At 45.1% G+C, this 21,785-nt stretch overlaps 1 protein-coding gene across 1 annotated transcript in view; it reads left to right on the top strand.

Annotated features, from left to right (window-relative positions):
• Positions 1-21,785, top strand: part of LOC140895349 (unconventional myosin-X-like) — a 275,404-nt gene that overhangs the window by 212,188 nt on the left and 41,431 nt on the right. Inside the window, exon 31 of the mRNA XM_073304794.1 lies at positions 13,571-13,713. Within this exon, the coding sequence (XP_073160895.1) occupies positions 13,571-13,713 (143 nt within the window). The remainder of the gene's footprint in view (positions 1-13,570; positions 13,714-21,785) is intronic.

The following is a 21,785-nucleotide window of genomic DNA, read 5'->3' as shown; positions in this document are numbered from 1 at the left end:
ATGAGGTCGAGAAATATACATTTTTTAAATGAAAGTTCGTTCCCCTTTCCATCTCGTAGGTGGAAACAGCTTAGTCTAAATGTCAAGATCAGATGACTTGTAAAAGATTCTCTCTCATTCAACCAGAACTTATGGGCTCTATGCAGCTATCATTTGGTGGAATTCTGTGGCCTGTGAGAAGTCAGACCTGAGTATCTGAAATCTGATGAGAAAGAAAGAAATCTGATGAGGTTCAACAAGGACAAGTGCAGAGTCCTGCACTGCTACAGACTAGGGAGTGAATGTCTAGGCAGTAGTTCTGCAGAAAAGGACCTAGGGGTTACAGTGGACGAGAAGCTGGATATGAGTCAACAATGTGCCCTTGTTGCCAAGAAGGCTAACGGCATTTTGGGCTGTATAAGTAGGGACATTGCCAGCAGATCGAGGGACGTGATCATTTCCCTTTATTCGACATTGGTGAGGCCTCATCTGGAGTACTGTGTCCAGTTTTGGGCCCCACACTACAAGAAGGATGTGGAAAAATTGGAAAACGTCCAGCGGAGGGCCACAAAAATGATTAGTGGGCTGGAGCACATGATTTATGAGGAGAGGCTGAGGGAACTAGGATTATTTAGTCTGCAGAAGAGAAGAATGAGGGGGGATTTGATAGCTGCTTTCAACAACCTGAAAGGGGGTTCCAAAAAGGATGGCTCTAGACTGTTCTCAGTGGTAGCAGATGACAGAACAAGGAGTAATGGTCTCAAGTTGCAGTGGGGGAGGTTTAGGTTGGATATTAGGAAAAACTTTTTCACTAGGGGGGTGGTGAAGCACTGGAATGGGTTACCTAGGGAGGTGATGGAATCTCCTTCCTTAGAGGTTTTTAAGGTCAGGCTTGATAAAGCCCTGGCTGGGATGATTTAGTTGGGGATTGGTCCTGCTTTGAGCAGGGGTTTGGACTAGATAACCTCCTGAGGTCCCTTCCAAGCCTAATAGTCTATGATTCTATCATAATGGTCTCTTCTTGCCTTAAAATCTGTGAATTTATTATTGTAATCTGTTTTGGGAAGTGAAGGTTGAAACACTGTGTGTGTGTTATCTCTGCCCCACTGAATTAAATTCTCCTTAATTCAAAGCATTTCAAGCAAGATAAACAAATGGGAGGAAAAGTGAGGAATAATCAAAATAAATCTACAGGGCTCAGTTGCACACTCTGCGTGGTGCTCTGTGTAGGGAAGAGCAGCTGTATTACCTTAGGAGGAGCACTGGGATAGATGGTGCCTCTTATGGGACTATTCGGTGCAGACTGGGGCGGGGGCACATGTTAGGGTGAAGTAGGGTGCTTTTCCTGGTATGGGTGCCCACTTCACAGGCTGGTATGTTGAAGGGTGGGGCTATGGCATTGTCCCTTTCTTGCTGAGCTGTTACCAGGAGGGAGCAAGGACTGAGTGGTCCCTGATCATACATTCCAAGGCCACAAGTTGATCATCTAGTCTGATCTCCTGCAGAACACAGGTCGCAGATTTTCACCCAGTGATTCTTTCATCCATCATAATTACTCATGGTTGAGCTGGAGCATAACTTTAAGAAAGACATACAGTTTTCAAGTAAAGGCTCCAAGTGGTGGAGACTCTCTCAAATATATTAGGTTTCAGAGTAACAGCCGTGTTAGTCTGTATTCGCAAAAAGAAAAGGAGTACTTGTGGCACCTTAGAGACTAACCAATTTATTTGAGCATGAGCTTTCGTGAGCTACAGCTCACTTCATCGGATGCATACCGTGGAAACTGCAGCAGACTTTATATATACACAGAGAATATGAAACAATACCTCCTCCCACCCCACTGTCCTGCTGGTAATAGCTTATCTAAAGTGATCATCAGGTCACTTTAGATAAGCTATTACCACCAGTACAGTTGGGTGGGAGGAGGTATTGTTTCATATTCTCTGTGTATATATAAAGTCTGCTGCAGTTTCCACGGTATGCATCCGATGAAGTGAGCTGTAGCTCACGAAAGCTCATGCTCAAATAAATTGGTTAGTCTCTAAGGTGCCACAAGTACTCCTTTTCTTTTTTCAAATATATTAGGAAGCTATTCCAGTTAATAATTATCCTCACTGTTAAAACACTGCATCTTCATTCCAGTCTGACTTTTTCTAACTTCAACTGCCAGCTAATGGGTCTCATTATGCCTCAGTCAGTCTGACAAATGAAAGAGTCTTCCATTATTTGATACCTTCTTCCTGTATAGATACTCACAGGAATGGTGGTTGTGCCCTGTCCTTATGTGGTCCACATGATATAGGGAATCTCCTTTTGCAATTCCCCACCAGAGAGGAAGGATGATCCAGTAGTTAGGAAGGATGATCCACTTAGCCTGGCCTGTCGGAGACACTGGTTCAATTCTGGCTCTGCCACAAACATCCTGTAAGGTACTGGGCAAGTCTCTTAGTTGCTCAGTGCCTCAATTTCCCATCTGTAAAATGCAGATGATAGTGAGGCGACTACCTAGAATGTCTCTGAAGAATCACCTGGGGATGATTAGCCAGGATAGGCAGGGAAGGTGTCCCTAGCCTTTTTTTGCCAGAAGCTGGGAACGGCCGACAGGGGATTGATAACTTGATGGTTCCCTGTTCTCTTCATTCCCTCGGGGGCACCTGGCCCTGGCCACTGTCAGAAGACAGGATACTGGGCTAGATGGACCTTTGGTCTGACCCAGTGTGGCCGTTCTTATGAGAATGGAACAGAAAACCATAGGGGATGCACTATGGATTGCTGCTTGCTTTATACCCCAAAGATGCCTAAGATGACAAGCAATTGTCAGCGGTGAGTCTGTGTTAAGAAGAGTGGACAGAGGCTTTAGAAAGGGACACAAGGACAACAGGAGCTAAGACGTGAGATGTTACGGAAAGATTGGATGGGATTCTGAAGTCACCTGGCAAATCTCTGCTGTTGAAGACACACATTGAAACCAGTGTTCCAGCATCATGTGGGACTACACTGATTGTTGAAGACTTCAGAGATCTTGGAAGGGAGCTGAAGAAGAAAGTCCAATCTTCTCAGAGGTCCTGCCAGTCCTGTGAGCAAGAAAAGGCAGAAAATACTGGCAGTGAATCACTGGCTATGTGACTGGCGTGAAGTTGAAGTTTTGATGATGTGGTACATTGGGCCACATTCCAGTGGGGGAGGAGTCTGTATGAATGGGATGCCTTGCATCTTATGGATAGGAAAGCTTATCTGAATTGCAGGAACAGCCAGGACAGCGTTAATTAATGATGCAAGGGGAGGGTTTAAAAGGCAAAGGCACTACAAACTCAAGGTTTAAAGAGGGAGTGTGAGAGCCAGAAATACCTAACAAATATACTCTAAACTTAGGACAATAAACTGCCCCGCCGAAGAATGAACAAACAAACAAACACCCTGCAAGAGTGAACCTGATTCTCCCACATCCCAGTTGACTATCTTAACCCCCAGGCTATAGGGTCTGTTTCAGTTAGGTAGTTTTGCACATGCCCATTGGTGGAAACTTAGGCACCTCGGGAATTTAGGTGTCTACAGAGTTAGGTGGCAGCTGAGCAGGGATTCTGACGATCTCAGTGGCACTTATATATTGTACGTAGGCACCTAAAGTGGTGAGTTAATACTGCATCCACTTCTTATGTCCACATTTTTAAAAGGATGCAGAAAAATTGGAGAGGGTGCAGAAAAAACCTACAGAAATTCTTTTGAGGGCTGGAGTACCAGGTTCTAAAGATTCTTTGACCTATCGGAGAAAAGCAAAAGAATCAATGGCTGGAATCTGAAGCCTGACAAATTCAGTTTAGGAATAAGACACAAATTTTTAACAGTGAAGGTAATAAACAATTGGAACAAACAGCCAAGGGAAGTGGTGGATCCCATTCTCCATCTGTGATGTTTTCAGATCAAGAGTGGATGCACTTCTGGAAGATATGCTTTAGTCAAACACAGGTTGATGGGCTCCATACAGAGAGAATAGGGTGAAATCTGATGGCTGGATTGTAAAGGAGATCAGAGTAGATCAGGGATTCTCAAACTTTATTGCACTGCAACCCCCTTCTGACAATAAACATTATTACATGACCCCAGAAGTGGGGACTGAAGCTTGAACCCGCCTGAGCCTTGCCGCCCTGTGTTAAAATTACTTTGGCTGCAAGATCTTAATCTTGTAGATTTAGCAAAAACAGCCTTGCTAAAAAGAAGACATTATGCTCAGGAATGTTATTCCCTGCTTGAACATAAGAATGGCCCTACTGGGTCAGACCAAAGGTCCATCTATCCCAGTATCTGGTCTTCCAACAGTGGCCAGTGCCAGGTGCCCCAGAGGGAATGAACAGAACAGGTAATCATCAAGTGATCCATCCCCTGTCGTTCATTCCCAGTTTCTGGCAAACAGAAGCTAGGGACGCCATTGATGGACCTATCCTCCATGAATTTATCTAGTTCTTTTTTGCACCCTGTTATATTGATGTAATTGTAATATGGCTGGTCACTCCATCCATCTTCTTGGTTCAAAATCTGTTCAGTATTGGATTTGTGAACCATATGCCAAAATGTTAATCAAGTTATTATGCTACTGGCATAATATCTTCCAATAATTAATGATATGAACAATAACGATACATGAAAAATTCCATGACCGTATCTGATCACTAATATTTCAGTAGATCAGTTATTCTCAAGCCGTGGTTCACAGAACATTAGTAATCCACCAAACTCTTCCTAATGATAGAGCCTATTAGTCACTTGGGCGCAGACCCACATAGGGACTCATGCTTTGGGGAGCAGTGTTCCTCCTGTGATTTTCTTGGCACCTATAGTTAGGTGCTGTGATGCTCAGTGTCATGAAGCCTGAGTTAGGCACCTAGGCTCCTGATGAATGGGGAGAGAGAGAGAGGCACCTTAAACTGTGAACCACAAAGTCAGCACCCTAGGTAGGGAGTCACCTAAGCTAGCCAGTGTTAAGTCCCTCCCCATCTCAGAGATAAGCACCTATCTCTGCTTGTGATCCACAAACTGCAGGGGAGAGGCTTTTGGCCACCTAAGTCACATGTGAGGCCAGAAACAAAATACCTGGGGGGCAGGAGGGGAAAGGCAGACCTCCTTTAGACCAGTGGTTAGGGTATTCACTCAGGATATGGGAGACCTGCAATTCATAGTCCCCCTTCTGAACAGGGCACTGCCATCCCTCAGGTGAGTGCCCTAACCAATAGACTAAAGATTCACTTTAACTCTTTCTCTAACACAGTTAATATTTAATTAGTCAATTATTTGAAGTGGAACAACTTCAATAGGAGAATGTGAGGGAGACTCACATCAGAATATCACATAGCCTAGTGGTTACGGCAGTCACTTGAGAGGGTACAGACCCTTGTTGAAATCCCTTCTCCCCCTCAGGTGGAGGGGGGACTTGAGCTGGGGGTCTCTGACATCCTGGGTCAGTATCCTAACCACAAGACTAAAAGTTGTGAGGGAGCTCTGCCTCCTCAGTTGTTCTGTGTAGACTCTCCTAAAGGGCCCAACCTGGCAGGTGGCGTCTGAGTATGCCTACCAGACTGTGCTGCTGCATGTCACTTAGGCAGACAAAAGCCTGTCTTCCCCAGTTTGTGAATCGTCCTGGGGCCTAAAGCAAGGCTGCAATGTTCAGAGGCAGAAACATAGGTGCTGAACAACTTTAGGCACCTACAGGGTTAGGTGGCAGCTGAGCAGGAGTTTAGTGGATCACAGTGCCTAAAAAGAGGAATTAGGTATTTTTGTGGTTCACGGCCTTGGAACCCAAGTTAAATAAAAATGTACCCATTTGAAAAGCTTTATGAGAAGACAGACATTTTCTGCAGAAAAAGCCCAAATTAACAAGTATGTTCTCTAGCCTGAGGAAGGCCTCCCCAACACAATAAACTAAACTAAACTCTACTCTTACCGCTCCCTAACAAAAGCAAGAAAGGTACTATTAAAACACAGGGCGGTTCTGTAGTTCATACATTGTGCAGTGAAACTAACCAGAATACAAATCAGGGAGCATTTCACATTTTGTTCAGTTGAATGTTCACTGTCAGCTACAAAAACAATGGGCTCATCCTACCTAAGTTTCTTATTGCATTACTTTGCTTTTAAAGTATTTTTTTTCTCCTGCAAGCTGCAGGGGCTTTCACAGTACAGTTATGGAATTTTTGTATTTCAAGGAATTCTTAGCTGTGTATTAAGGTGGAAAGTTTTAGACACTACTTCAGCTAAGCTCTTTACACTGAAGGAGTGTAGAATAATACTTAGGTCTGGTCTTACACTACAGACCTATATCGGTATAACTATGTCACTCAGGTGTATTAATTCGGTTTAGAGCATCTTCGATAAAACGCTACAGTGGTACAGCTGCACCCATGCAGGATTTTGGGTGTAGACTTGCCCTTAGTCTCTATCCCATTGTAATCCCAGGTGCAAAGTGAGGTGGCTGGCCAGAGATGTAGGACTGGAACTTCTGCTTCCTAAGTCTGGCTTGACTCTCTTCTGCTCCACAGCACTGGGTATCAGATACAGAGGCTCCCCTCCCCCGCCACCTCCAGATTCAGTTCTGATTCCTTAGAAATTAGTGAATGCTCTCAATTAGGGGCTGTGTTCCTCTTGTCCCGTTGCTCACAAACAGGGAAGAATTGGTAGGAGAAGTAGAAGTAGAAGTGGGAGGCAACCTGGGCAGCAGTCACCATGAAATAGTAGAGTTCAGGATCCTGAAGAAAGGAGAGCAGCAGAAAACGGACCTTGGACTTCAGAAAAGCAGACTTTGACTCCCTCAGGAAACTGATGGGCAGGATCCCTCGGGAGGCTAATATGAGAGGGAAAGGAGCTGGGAGAACTGGCTGTATTTTAAAGAATCATAGAATATCAGGGTTGGAAGGGACCTCAGGAGGTCATCTAGTCCAACCCCCTGCTCAAAGCAGGACCAATCCCCAACTAAATCATCCCAGCCAGGGCTTTGTCAAGCCTGACCTTAAAAACTTCTAAGGAAGGAGATTCCACCACCTCCCTAGGTAACCCATTCCAGTGTTTCACCACCCTCCTAGTGAAAAAGTTTTTCCTAATATCCAACCTAAACCTCCCCCACTGCAACTTGAGACCATTACTCCTTGTTCTGTCATCTGCTACTACTGAGAACAGTCCAGAGCCATCCTCTTTGGAACCCCCTTTCAGGTAGTTGAAAGCAGCTATCAAATCCCCCCTCATTCTTCTCTTCTGCAGACTAAACAATCCCAGTTCCCTCAGCCTCTCCTCATAAGTCATGTGTTCCAGTCCCCTAATCATTTTTGTTGCCCTCCGCTGGACATTTTCCAATTTTTCCACATCTTTCTTGTAGTGTGGGGCCCAAAACTGGACACAGTACTCCAGATGAGGCCTCACCGATGTCGAATAGAGAGGAACGATCACGTCCCTCAATCTGCTGGCAATGTCCCTTCTTATACATCCCAAAATGCCATTGGGCCTTCTTGGCAACGAGAGCACACTGTTGACTCATATCCAGCTTCTCGTCCACTGTAACCCCTAGGTCCTTTTCTGCAGAACTGCTGCCTAGCCATTCGGTCCCTAGTCTGTAGCGGTGCATGGGATTCTTCAGTCAAAGCCGGCCCAAGGACCGACCCTTGGGGCACTCCACTTGATACTGGCTGCCAACTAGACATGGAGCCATTGATCACTACCCGTTGAGCCCGACAATCTAGCCAGCTTTCTATCCACCTTATGGTCCATTCATCTAGCCCATACTTCTTTGACTTGCTGACAAGAATACTGTGGGAGACCGTGTCAAAAGCTTTGCTAAAGTCAAGGAACAACACGTCCAGATTAGATTAGTCAGGCATGACTTGTCCTTGGTGAATCCATGCTGACTGTTCCTGATCACTTTCCTCTCCTCTAAGTGCTTCAGAATTGTTTCCTTGAGGACCTGCTCCATGATTTTTCCAGGGACTAAGGTGAGGCTGACCGGCCTGTAGTTCCCAGGATCCTCCTCCTTCCCTTTTTTAAAGATGGGCACTACATTAGCCTTTTTCCAGTCGTCCGGGATCTCCCCCAATCGCCAAGAGTTTTCAAAGATAATGGCAATGGCTCTGCAATCACATCCGCCAACTCCTTCAGCACTCTTGGATGCAATGCATCCGGCCCCATGGACTTGTGATCGTCCAGATTTTCTATATAGTCCCGAACCACTCCTTTCTCCACAGAGGGCTGGTCACCTCCTCCCCATGCTGTGCTGCCCAGTGCAGTAGTCTGGGAGCTGACCTTGTTCGTGAAGACAGAGGCAAAAAAAGCATTGAGTACATTCGCTTTTTCCACATTCTCTGTCACTAGGTTGCCTCCCTCATTCAGGAAGGGGCCCACGCTTTCCTTGACTTTCTTCTTGTTGCTAACATACCTGAAGAAACCCTTCTTGTTACTCTTAACATCTCTTGCTAGCTGCAACTCCAGGTGTGATTTGGCCTTCCTGATTTCACTCCTGCATGCCTGAGCAATATTTTATACTCTTCCCTGGTCATTTGTCCAATCTTCCACTTCTTGTAAGCTTCTTTTTTGTGTTTAAGATCAGCAAGGATTTCACTGTTAAGCCAAGCTGGTCGCCTGCCATATTTACTATTCTTTCTACACATCGGGATGGTTTGTCCCTGTAACCTCAAGAAGGATTCTTTAAAATACAGCCAGCTCTCCTGGACTCCTTTCCCCCTCATGTTATTCTCCCAGGGGATCCTGCCCATCAGTTCCCTGATGGAGTCAAAGTCTGCTTTTCTGAAGTCCAGGGTCCATATTCTGCTGCTCTCCTTTCTTCCCTGTGTCAGGATCCTGAACTTGACCATCTCATGGTCACTGCTTCCCAGGTTCCCATCCACTTTTGCTTCCCCTACTAATTCTTCCCGGTTTGTGAGCAGCAGGTCAAGAAGAGCTCTGCCCCTAGTTGGTTCGTCCAGCGCTTGCACCAGGAAATTGTCCCCTACACTTTCGAGAAACTTCCTGGATTGTCTGTGCACTGCTGTATTGCTCTCCCAGCAGATATCAGGGTGATTGAAGTCTCCCATGAGAACCAGGGCCTGCGATCTAGTAATTTCCATGAGTTGCCAGAAGAAAGCCTCGTCCACCTCATCCCCCTGGTCCGGTGGTCTATAGCAGACTCCCACCACGACATCGCCCTTGTTGCTCACGCTTCTAAACTTAATCCAGAGACTCTCAGGTTTTTCTGCAGTTTCATACTTGAGCTCTGAGCAGTCATACTGCTCCCTTACATACAATGCAACTTCCCCACCTTTTCTGCCCTGCCTGTCCTTCCTGAACAGTTTATATCCACCCATGACAGTACTCCAGTCATGTGAGTTATCCCACCAAGTCTCTGTTATTCCAATCATATCATAATTCCTTGACTGTGCCAGGACTTCCAGTTCTCCCTGCTTGTTTCCCAGGCTTCTTGCATTTGTGTATAGGCACTTGAGATAACTTGCTGATCGTCCCTCTTTCTCAGTATGAGGTAGGAGCCCTGCCCTCTCACATGCTCCTGCTCGTGCTTCCTCCAGGTATCCCACTTCCCCACTTACCTCAGGGCTTTGGTCTCCTTCCCCCGGTGAACCTAGTTTAAAGCCCTCCTCACTAGGTTAGCCAGCCTGCTTGCGAAGATGCTGTTCCCTCTCTTTGTTAGGGTGGAGCCCATCTCTGCCTAGCACCACTCCTTCTTGGAACACCATCCCATGGTCAAAGAATCCAAAGCCTTCTCTCCGACACCACCTGCGTAGCCACTCGTTGACTTCCACGATTCGACGGTCTCTACCCAGGCCTTTTCCTTTCACGGGAGGATAGACGAAAACACCACTTGCACCTCAAACTCCTTTATCCTTCAAACCCAGTAGTCTGCAGTGATCCGCTCGAGGTCATTCTTGGCAGTATCATTGGTGTCCACGTGGAGAAGCAGGAAGGGGTAGCGATCCGAGGGCTTGATGAGTCTTGGCAGTCTCTCTGTCACATCGTGAATCCTAGCTCCTGGCAAGCAGCAGACTTCTCGGTTTTCCTGATCGGGGCAACAGATAGATGACTCAGTCCCCCTGAGGAGAGAGTCCCCAATCACCACCACCCGCCTCCTTCTCTTGGGAGCAGTGGTTGTGGAACCCCCATCCCTAGCACAGTGCATCTCATGCCTTGCAATCGGTGGAGTCTCCTTCTGTTCCCTTCCCTCAGATGTATCATCTAGTCCACTCTCCGCATTAGTACCTGTGGAGAGAACATGAAAACGGTTGCTTACCTGTATCTGCATTGCTGGTACATGGATGCTCCCCTTTCTTTTTCTGGAGGTCACATGCTGCCAAATTTCTTCACCGTCCTCCTGTCCCCGCTGCGCAGCCTGCTCTGAATCTTCAGAACGTTGTGTCTGTAGAAGCATATCCTGACGTCTGTCCAGGAAATCTTCAGTTTGTCTTATGCAATTCAGGGTCGATACCTGTTGCTCCAGACCTTGAACCTTCTCTTCCAATATGGAGACCAGCTTGCACTTCGTACAGACAAAGTCGCTTCTCTCCTGTGGAAGAAAGACAAACATGGCACATCCAGTGCAGGTCACAACAGCTGAACACTCACAATCCATATTACCTTCCTTCTTCGAGCTTCCTCAGGAGTTGTAGTAACTACTCAGAGAAGCTGGCAAGATGTAAGCTTCAGTGGGCTCTCCCCAGGCGAACTCCCAGGCAAACTCCCTCTGTTAGCCTCTCTGCTGTTCGCCGCTCAACTGACTGGCTTTTTCTAACAGTCAGGCCCTCTCAAGGCTCACCTGGAACAAAGCATTCCCAATTCACACTTTTCAAACAGCCAATCAAGCACACGGTCAAACTGTCCAACTGTCCCCACAACAGACACTCCGATACTCACCAGCACAGCCTCCCTAATGCAGCCCTTAGCGTACCTCCTCTCAGACAGATCCCAGACAAACTCCCAGGCAAACTCCAAATAAGAAGCCTTATTGGGCGCAGGAACAAACCATCCCAATGTGCAGAAACAATAGCAAATATGGCAGGCAACCACCTTGGCTTAACAGAGAAATCTTTTGTGAGCTTAAACACAAAAGGGAAGCTTACAAGAAGTGGAAACTTGGACAGATGACTAGGGAAGAGTATAAAAATATTGCTCAAGCATGCAGGGGTGTAATCAGGAAGGCCAAAGAACAATTGGAGTTGCAGCTAGCAAGGGATGTGAAGGGTAACCAGAAGGGTTTCTACAGGTATGTTAGCAACAAGAAGAAAGTCAGGGAAAGTGTGGGACCCCTACTGAATGGGGGAGGCAACCTAGTGACAGAGGATGTGGAAAAAGCTAATGTACTCGATGCTTTTTTTTTGCCTCGGTCTTCACAGACAAGGTCAGCTCCCAGACTGCTGCGCTGGGCAGCACAGTATGGGGAGGAGGTGAGCAACCTCAGTGTTGAAAGAACAGGTTAAGGAGTATTTAGAAAAGCTGAACCTGCAAAAGTCCCAGGGGCCAGATGCAATGCATCCGAGGGTGCTGAGGGAATTGGCTGATGTGATTGCAGAGCCATTGGCCATTATCTTTGAAAACTTGTGACGATCGGGGGAGGTCCCGGACAATTAGAAAAAGGCTAATGTAGTGCCCATCTTTTAAAAAGGGAAGGAGGAGAATCCAGGGAACTACAGACCGGTCAGCCTCATCTCAGTCTCTGGAAAAATCATGGAGCAGGTCCTCAAGGAATCCATTTTAAAGCACTTGGAGGACAGGAAAGTGATCAGGAACAATCAACATGGATTCACCAAGGGCAAGTCATGCCTGACCAACCTGATTGCTTTCTGTGTTGAGATAACTGGCTCTGTGGATATGGGGAAAGTGGTGGATGTGATACACCTTGACTTTAGCAAAGCTTTTGACACGGTCTCCCACGTTATTCTTGCCAGCAAGTTAAAGTATGGATTGGATGAATGGACCATAAGGTGGATAGAAAGCTGGCTAAATCGTGGGGCTCAACAGGTAGTGATCAATGGCTCAATGTCTAGTTGGCAGCCAGTATCAAGTCGAGTGCCCCAGGGGATCTGTCCTGGGGCCGGTTTTGTTCAGCATCTTCGTTAATGATCTGGATGATGGGATGGATTGCACCCTCAGCAAGTTCGCAGATGACACTAAAGGGCGGGGAGAGGTAGATTCACTGGAGGGTAGGGATAGGGTCCAGAGTGACCTAGACAAATTGGAGAATTGGGCGAAAAGAAATCTGATGAAGTTCAACAAGGACAAGTGCAGAGTCCTGCATTTAGGACAGAAGAATCCCAGGCACTGCTACAGGCTGGGGACTGACCGGCTAAGCGGCAGGTCTGCAGAAAAGGACCTGGGGATTACAGTGGACAAGAAGCTGGATATGAATCAAGAGTGTGCCCTTGTTGCCAAGAAGACAAACAGCATATTGGGCTGCATTAGTAGGAGCATTGCCAGCAGATCGAGGGAAGCGATTATTCCCCTCTATTTGGCACTGGTGAAGCCACATCTGGAGTATTGCATCCAGTTTGGGGCCTCCCACTACAGAAAGGATGTGGACAAATTGGAGAGAGTCCAGCGGAGGGCAATGAAAAAGATTAGGGGGCTGGGGCACATGACTTACGAGGAAAGGCTGAGGGAACTGGGCTTATTTCATCTTCAGAAGAGAAGAGTGAGGGGGGATTTGATAGCAGCCTTCAACTACCTGAAGGGGGCTTCCAAAGAGGATGGAGCTTGGCTGTTCTCAGTGGTGGCAGATGACAGAACGAGGAGTAATGGTCTCAAGTTGCAGTGGGGGAGGTCTAGGTTGGATATTAGGAAAAACTGTTTCATTAGGATGGTGGTGAAGCACTGGAATGGGTTACCTAGGGAGGTGGTGGAATCTCCATCCTCAGAGGTTTTTAAGGCCTGTTTGACAAAGCCCTGGCTGGGATGATTTAGTTGGGGTTGGTCCTGCTTTGAACAGGGGGTTGGACTAGATGACCTCCTGAGGTATCTTCCAACCCTCATCTTCTATGATTCTATAATTGTCCTTAACAGTAATCTTAGAGGTAGATCCCTGGCTGTTGAGAACTGACATAGTTCTATTGACTTCATCGGAGCTATGACAATTTCCACCAGCTGAAGATCTGCCACCTGAGATGCCTTTCTTTGTCCTAGGGGGAATTCTGTCTCTCTCACTAAAGTACTGAGGTGTCAATCGTCAGCTTATGTTGAACCAAGCAGTGGGACTTGAGGGAGGATGACGGGAGTCCATGAGAGGCACCTTCATGCTATTATGATTGGCGTGTGCTACAGATCCCATGCCTGCTGTCTGAATACACTCCTCCCCACAATTTGTAATCCAGTCTGGGGGGGCTCTTTCCCCTGTTTAAATGTTCCCCCAACTCTCCATAGCATGTTTTCCATAGGTCTGACTGGCATTCCTTATGCTGAGGCAGAGGGGCTGATGGTTAAAGGTGAAGGCTCAGGCTATGGCTATGCAGGCCCTTTGGCAGAGGGCTGATGGCTGAAGAGAGGTGCTCTGTCTCAACCGTGCTTTTGCTGCAGACATGGATCTGATATGACTAGTTTTAATTCTCATGTTTTCTGGCAGGTCAAATTCCTTTGTGATCATCACAGCAAATCGAGTGATTCACTGTAACAGTGACACCCCAGAGGAGATGCATCACTGGATCTCGCTCCTACAGAAACCCAAAGGCGAATCCAGGATTGATGGTCAGGAGTTTCTTGTGAGAGGTAAAAGGAAACATGTACTGTAACCTTATTCTGCACACAAACTCAAAGAACACATCATCAACATGTCACAAAAATGGAAATCCAAATGGGTTTGGATATGTCACTCACATATATGGAGGTGTCTAGTGTTTGGTATTATGCTAGTTCTGGTATTATCTAGCCCCTTCATTAATGGACTGGAAGGGGGAGTAAACAGCATGTTCTCTTCTGAAAATTGCCTGTGTAGATTCTCATCATTATGCTGTGTGAGCCCTTGACCCACCCTTGCTGCTGCTTTATGATCTGCCTGAGTGGGAACCTGGCCTCCTTCATAGCTGATGGATGTTTATTGCTGTCCCTAATGGTGGAGAACCATATTTATTTTAGATGTTGTCAGGCTTTTAGAATTATTGAACCTTCATTTCTCTTGAGCTTGATTAGGACTTTGTGATGAAGGGTTATAGGTGGCAAGGTATAAATGAGCCATCTGCCCAAGGGGAAAGAGAAGGCATGTCTCACAAGGGTGATCTCTTTTTGATGCCTTATGTAGCACATTGGTAGTGGTCACTTGCCTGGAAAAAGAGGAAGACATATCACAGACAGGCTAAGTCTATCCATAATGGGCTCATACATTGTCCCTGGATCAGATCGTTCTCGAGAGGGTAACAAAGTAGATGAATTGGTTCTCACCCCCATATGTGCTGGAACTGAGGGGTGCTGCCGTACCACATGGCTTGAAATAGTTTCCATTATATACAGGGTTTACAGTTTGGTTCAATGGCTCTCAGCACTCCCACTATAAAAATTGTCCCAGCGCCCCTGCTAACCACCACGTGCTCCATGTCCAGCAGTCTGTACTGTGGTGCGTTCCCCCTCTTCCTGCTGGTGGGAGGCAGAACTAAGATTGACAGCCAGCCTGGGACCAGGACTGCCGCTAGGTGGAGAACCTCCAAAGTTCTCTGCTTTCACTCCTACGCAGACAGCAGACCAGGGATCTCCTTATTGTAGCAGAGTCTTTAGGGATAAGATTTCTTAAAATTCTGAATTTAACTAAATGGAGACTCCAAACAAAATATATTTTTTTGAAACAAAGATGCTCTCTGTTGGCCAGGAAATTTTGAGCCAGGCTTGCCCTTCTTGAGGGCAGGATTACAGCAGAATCAGACCTGTTTTCCCCTTCTCTCTTGGCACATTACAAATAAAGAGAACTGCAAATGTCTCCCAAGCCTTATTCCTTCCTTTGCAAGAGTACTGTGACCGGACTGAGAGAGTCTGGTCAGTGTCCCCTCAGAGGGCAACCCAGAGGCATGAGCATGGTTCAGTTCCCTGTAGTCTTCTAACCCCCTCATCAGCATGAGGGCCTGCTCCATGCTGAGCCATGGAATTGGGCTGCAGAGTCCCTTCCCCACACTATGTGGCATGCAGAAAGTGCTGTAGCTCCATCCCATAATGGTGCCTGAATTTCCTGTGGAATAAGCAGCCCCTATTGCTGCTGCCAATGACACAGCATCCTCTCCTCTGACTTGCCAAATGAGGATTTCAGCTCTACCGGTCCTTTGAGCCCTGGTGCAGCCAATGTGGAGGAAAATGACCACCCCAGCACCTCTTCCACTAGTACATTCCTTGGAACTCTTAACTCCCTCAGCTTCAGGGGTGTCTCCTGAAGTGGCTCTACTTTATTCTGGACAGAAAGGTGGGCTATGTAAGCATAGAGTCTTCTCCTACCAAAGAAACAGAAAAATCCCTCTCTCATTCTCTAAAACTCTGCCCCCTTGGGGACATGTTCATCAGGACCCTTCTTCTGAAGGTCCCTCCACTTCAGGAAGAGGGTGGTGAACTCCCATATGTTCTCTTCCAAAACAGCTGTTAAAGTTAGAAGGGCAGAATCCAGTGACTAACCCTCACAGAGATAAAAGAAAGATCAGTTAAAAAAAAAAAAGACCTGCAGGTTCAAAGAGTCCTCAGTTCAGACTCTTATCACAAGTCCTTGTGCTAAGTGAGGAGGCAGGTGCTCCTGCAGGGATTGTTGGACTCAGAAAAAAGGGAAAGTCAAAGAAGAAGAATGCTTCTCAATCCTCCTCTTAGTCTTCTCCACTGGGGAGGAGTCTGAAGAGCCATAGGCTAAAAAAATTGAGATATAGGAACAAGGAGAGGTAAAATTTTTCCTCCTCATCATCCAGTTTGATTTCCTTTGAGGAAGGGGAATTATCTATCTCAGACCAGGCAGCACTAAAGGAGGATTTATGAGATTCTTTTCCCTCCTCTAATAATTAAGTGTATGTTATGGAAGGTGCTAATCACAGTGGAAATGCTCCCTGGAACAGTCCACAAACCACCACTACCCAAAGTTCAAGAAGGCCTCTCAAATACTTTCTAGCTGAAGCAAAGAAAGAATTGTGTTCCACTCCACGGTGATATTTGAAGACGCAATCAAGGCTTGGTGGGAGTTCCCTAGCAAAGCCAACAGACAGATCCAGTAGTTCTGTTCCTTGCTGAAAGACAAGGAAAATGTAGTTACTCTGCCAAAAGTGGATGCAGCAGCCGCTGCCCTGGTCAAAGACACTAATCACTTCGTCGGGAGACTTTATTATAAGAACCAACAGGCCGAAAAACAAAGCATCTCTAAGAAAAAACTCTGAGGCCTCAGGCCTGCTGGACTCTTCAGTAGCCTTTTGTTTTGTCGGGGCTACTCTAGCCTCAATATACGGTATGACCAAGTTAAGCCTGGTTCGAGATAAAAAACTGAAAGCAAGTTTGAATAAGTTCTAGCTAGCAGCTTCCTTTTTTGTAGATGCTTCATTGGATTCCCTTAGATTTGTGGCTTGCTTTGTGGATTCTAAAGTGGTAGTACAAAGATACCTCTGGATCCACCTTTGTAAAGCATATATGCAAGCAATGCACCTTATGACCTCAGCCAAGTACTCAGAGCAAGCTGTTTGGTGAGGACATGGACAAAGTGATAGCAGGTAAGAAGAAATCTCCTCTGTTTCATCAAACTAAGAAGAGCTATAGACCTTCCATTCATTATGCTATCCTCTTTTCATGGTTATCAGCCCACAAGAAACCCAGAAAGAGACTAGAAGAGGTAGATGGTCCCATTTCACCGAGTCTGGAAGCTTTACATGAGGCTTTTCTGTAAGATCATCAAAGAAGAACCATCTGCCTGACATATAGTGTCCCATATCTGAAAAGGTCTCTTATTTGCGGGGAAGCTGCAAGTGGGAAACATCTATTTTAAACACAAAGGTACTAGAGACAACTCTATGGTGTTGTGCCGTTGAGCTGACCCAATCCCACAGAGACAAGTTCATAGTCTCTATCAGATCAAAAAACCCAATCAGACACCAAAGAGTGAAAGAAGCAGTCAGACTTCTTCTCTGAATCAGAGCCATGGAGCAGTACAAACAAAACAGAGACTTTGTGGAGTGTATGCCAATGTTTTGATATCTCCAGTGGAGAATGGGGACTTGAGCGATCTTAGACCTCAGGGCACTAAACAAATCCATCAGGTTTTTGAAATTTCACAAGAGAAATATGAAGACTTGGTCTATGTAATACAGGTATAGATAAACCCAGAAGGGACCACTAGATTAAAATCTGTTCTATCACTGAGGCTCTTATCACCCTATGATTTAATGAGTTCAATAGACCTCAAAGAGGCCTATTTTTTTCTTCTAATCATGGAGAACTACCAAAAATTTCTGTTCTTCTGTTACAGCAGAAAGCATTTCCACTACATGACTCTCCCTTTTGAGCTAGAAACTCCCCTGCAAGTATTCACAAAGAGCCTGGTAGTTTTAGTGGCCATGCTGAGAGAACTGGGGAGGAAACACATACATCCCTACTTAGATGATCTCCTCATCAGGTCCTTGTCCTATCTGACAGACATTCAGGGTCTAGAGGAGACAGCAACCTGCTAACAGGATCATGGGTTTCTGATGAACACAGAGAGTAAAGTCACCTCCAACCATCTCAGTGACTGCTGCACTTAGGAGTTATCCTGAGCCACCAAGGCAGACAGGAAGTTCGTATTAGACAAAAGACAACAGCAAATCCTATTCTTAATTCACCAAATATCATCTGGTCATCAGACATCAGTAAAACTCCTGGCAGAACTCCTCAGCCTGTTAGTTTCATGTGTGTACACTCTACAATGGGCTAGATTTCAGATGAAGATGCTCCAAAAATACTTCCTGCCATACAGGGAAGAAATTGCAACCAATCATAATCTGAGTCACTGTTCCAAGCTCAGTCACCTTCTCCTTTGAGATTCCAATAGAGTATCCTGTGTCAAAGCTGGTGACTCTTGATCACCACTAATGCCAGCTGTCATTGATGGGAAGCACACCTGTACTGGTCAGGGGATTCAGTCAAATTTGGAGAAGCAGAGGAGTATAAACTGGCTAGAACTAAGGGTCATTAAACTTGCCCTTCTCCTCCACTAGCATCACATACTCATCCACACAGATAACATCACTAGAGTGGCATACGTCAGCCCAAAAGAGAGGAATGAAATTTTCCTCCCTCCACAAGGACACTTGGACAGAGCAGCATCTTCTCTTAAATAAAAAACAACCATGCTTAGGACAGAAGTGAGAGCAGATATATAAAATAGAGCTTTTATCAAAAAAAAAAAAAAAAAAAAAAAAAGTTGTTGATAGGAATAAATTTTAATTAGAAGTAGGGCGGTCAAGCGATTAAAAAATTAATCATGATTAAACGTAGTTCTAATCACACTGTTAAACAAAATAGAATACAATTTATTTAAATGTTTTTGGATGTTTTCTATATTTTCAAATATATTGATTTCACTTACAACACAGAATACAAAGTGTACAGTTCTCACTTTATATTATTTTTTATTACAAATATTTTCACTGTAAAAAATAAAATAGTATTTTTCAATTCATCTCATACAAGTACTGCTATGCAATCTCTATCGTGAAAGTGCAACTTACAAATGTAGATTTTTTTTCTTACATAAGTGCACTCAAAACCAAAACAATGTAAAACTTCATAGCCTACAAGTCCACTAAATGTAAAAATGTAATAAGAAAAGCCAAAAAGGAGTTTGAAGAACAGCTAGCCGAAAACTCAAAAGGTAATAACAAACTGTTTTTTAAGTACATCAGAAGCAGGAAGCCTGCTAAACAACCATTGGGGCCCCTGGACGATCGAGATACAAAAGGAGAACTTAAAGATGATAAAGTCATCGCAGAGAAACTAAATTAATTCTTTGCTTCAGTCTTCACACCTGAGGATGTTAGGGAGATTCCCAAACCTGAGCCATCTTTTGTAGGTGACAGATCTGAGGAATTGTCACAGATTGAAGTGTCACTAGAGGAGGTTTTGGAATTAATTGAGAAACTTAACAGTAACAAGTCACCGGGACCAGATGGCGTTCACCCAAGAGTTCTGAAAGAACTCAAATGTGAAATTGTGGCACTATTAACTATGATTTGTAACCTGTCCTTTAAATCAGCTATTGTACCCAATGACTGGAAGATAGCTAATGTAACGCCAATATTTAAGAAGGGCTTTAGAGGTGATCCTGGCAATTACAGACTGGTAAGTCTAACGTCAGTAACGGGGAAATTAGTTGAAACAATAGTAAAGAATAAAATTATCAGATACCTAGACGAACATAAATTGTTGCGCAAAAGTCAACATGGTTTCTGTAAAGGGAGATCATGTCTTACTAATCTATTAGAGTTCTTTGAGGGCGTCGTCAAACATGTGGACAAGGGGGATCCAGTGAACTTACTGTACTTAGATTTCCAGAAAGCCTTTGACGAGGTCCCTCACCAAAGGCTCTTATGTAAATTAAGTTGTCATAGGCTAAGAGGGAAGAGCCTTTCGTGGATTGAGAACTGGCTAAAAGACAGGGAACAAAGGGTAGGAATAAATGGTAAATTTTCAGAATGGAGAGAGGTAACTAGTGGTGTTCCCCAAGGGTCAGTCCTAGGACCAATCCTATTCAACTTATTCATAAACGATCTGGAGAAAGGGGTAAACAGTGAGGTGGCAAAGTTTGCAGATGATACTAAACTGCTCAGATAGTTAAGACTGTGAAAGAAAGCAGACTGTGAAGAACTTCAAAAAGATCTCACAAAACTAAGTGATTGTGCAACAAAATGGCAAATGAAATTTAATGTGGATAAATGTAAAGTAATGCACATTGGAAAAAATAACCCCAATTAGACATACAATATGATGGGGGCTAATTTAGCTACAACTAATCAGGAGAAAGATCTTGGCGTCATTGTGGATAGTTTTCTGAAGACGTCCACGCAGCGTGCAGCAGCAGTCAAAAAAGCATACAGGATGTTAGGAATCATTAAAAAAGGGATAGAGAATAAGATGGAGAATATCTTATTGCCCTTATATAAATCTATGGTATGCCCACATCTTGAATACTGCGTACAGATGTGGTCCCCTCATCTCAAAAAAGATATACTGGCATTAGAAAAGGTTCAGAAAAGGGCAACTAAAATGATTAGGGGTTTGGAACGGGTCCCATATGAGGAGAGATTAAAGAGGCTAGGACTTTTCAGCTTGGAAAAGAGGAGACTAAAGTCTGCAGAAAAGGACCTAGGGCTTACAGTGGACGAGAAGCTGGATATGAGTCAACAGTGTGCCCTTGTTGCCAAGAAGGCCCAATGGCATTTTGGGATGTATAAGAAGGGGCATTGCCAGCAGATCGAGGGACGTGATCGTTCCCCTCTGTTCGACATTGGTGAGGCCTCATCTGAAGTACTGTGTCCGGTTTTGGGCCCCACACTACAAGAAGGATGTGGAAAAATTGGAAAACGTCCAGCGGAGGGCAACAAAAATGATTAGGGGACTGGAACACATGACTTATGAGGAGAGGCTGAGGGAACTGGGATTGTTTAGTCTGCAGAAGAGAAGAATGAGACGGGATTTGATAGCTGTTTTCAGCTACCTGAAAAGGGGTTCCAAAGAGGATGGATCTAGACTGTTCTCAGTGGTAGCAGATGACAGAACAAGGAGTAATGGTCTCAAGGTGCAGTGGGGGAGGTTTAGGTTGGATATTAGGAAAAACTTTTTCACTAGGAGGATGGTGAAACACTGGAATGAGTTACCTAGGGAGGTGGTGGAATCTTTTTCCTTAGAAGTTTTTAAGGTCAAGCCTGACAAAACCCTGGCTGGGATGATTTAGTTGGGGATTGGTCCCGCTTTGAGCAGGGGGTTGGGCTAGATGACCTTCTGAGGTCCCTTCCAACCCTGATATTCTATGATATGATAGAGGTATATAAAATCATGAGTAGTGTGGAGAAAGTGAATAAGGAAAAGTTATTTACTTGTTCCCATAATATAAGAACTAGGGGCCACCAAATGAAATTAATGGGCAGCAGGTTTAAAACAAATAAAAGGAAGTTCTTCTTCACTTAGCGCACAGTCAACCTGTGGAACTGCTTGCCTGAGGAGGTTGTGAAGGCTAGAACTATTAACAGGGTTTAAAAGAGAACTGGACAAATTCATGGAGGTTAAGTCCATTCATGGCTATTAGCCAGGATGGGTAAGGAATGGTGTCCCTAGCCTCTGTTTGTCAGAGGGTGGAGCTGGATGGCAGGAGAGAGATCACTAGATTATTACCTGTTAGGTTCACTCCCTGTGGGGCACCTGGCATTGGGCACTGTTGGTAGACAGGATACTGGGCTGGATGGACCTTTGGTCCGACCCAGTATGGCCTTTATTATGTTCACTCAGTCCTACTTCTTGTTCAGCCGATCGCTAAGACAAACAAATTTGTTTACATTTGCGGGAGATAATGCTGCCAGCTTCTTATTTACAATGTCCCTGAAAGTGAGAACAGGCGTTTACATGGCCCTGTTGTAGCTGGCATTGCAAGGTATTTACGTGTCAGATATGCTAAACATTTGTATGTCCCTTTATGCTATGACCACCATTCCAGAGGACATGCTTCCATGCTGATGACTGGGTCTGCTCAATAATGATCCAAAGCAGAGCGGATGGATGCCTGTTCATTTTCATTGTGTGAGTCAGATGCCACCAATTTTCTTTTTTGGTGGTTTGGGTTCTGTAGTTTCTGCATTGGAGTGTTGCTCTTT

This window comes from Lepidochelys kempii, chromosome 11 (genome assembly GCF_965140265.1).
Source record: "Lepidochelys kempii isolate rLepKem1 chromosome 11, rLepKem1.hap2, whole genome shotgun sequence".
NCBI classification, from domain to species: Eukaryota; Metazoa; Chordata; order Testudines; family Cheloniidae; genus Lepidochelys; species Lepidochelys kempii.
Note: the sequence above shows the minus strand (reverse complement) of the source record. Positions and strands in the feature narration are given on the sequence as shown.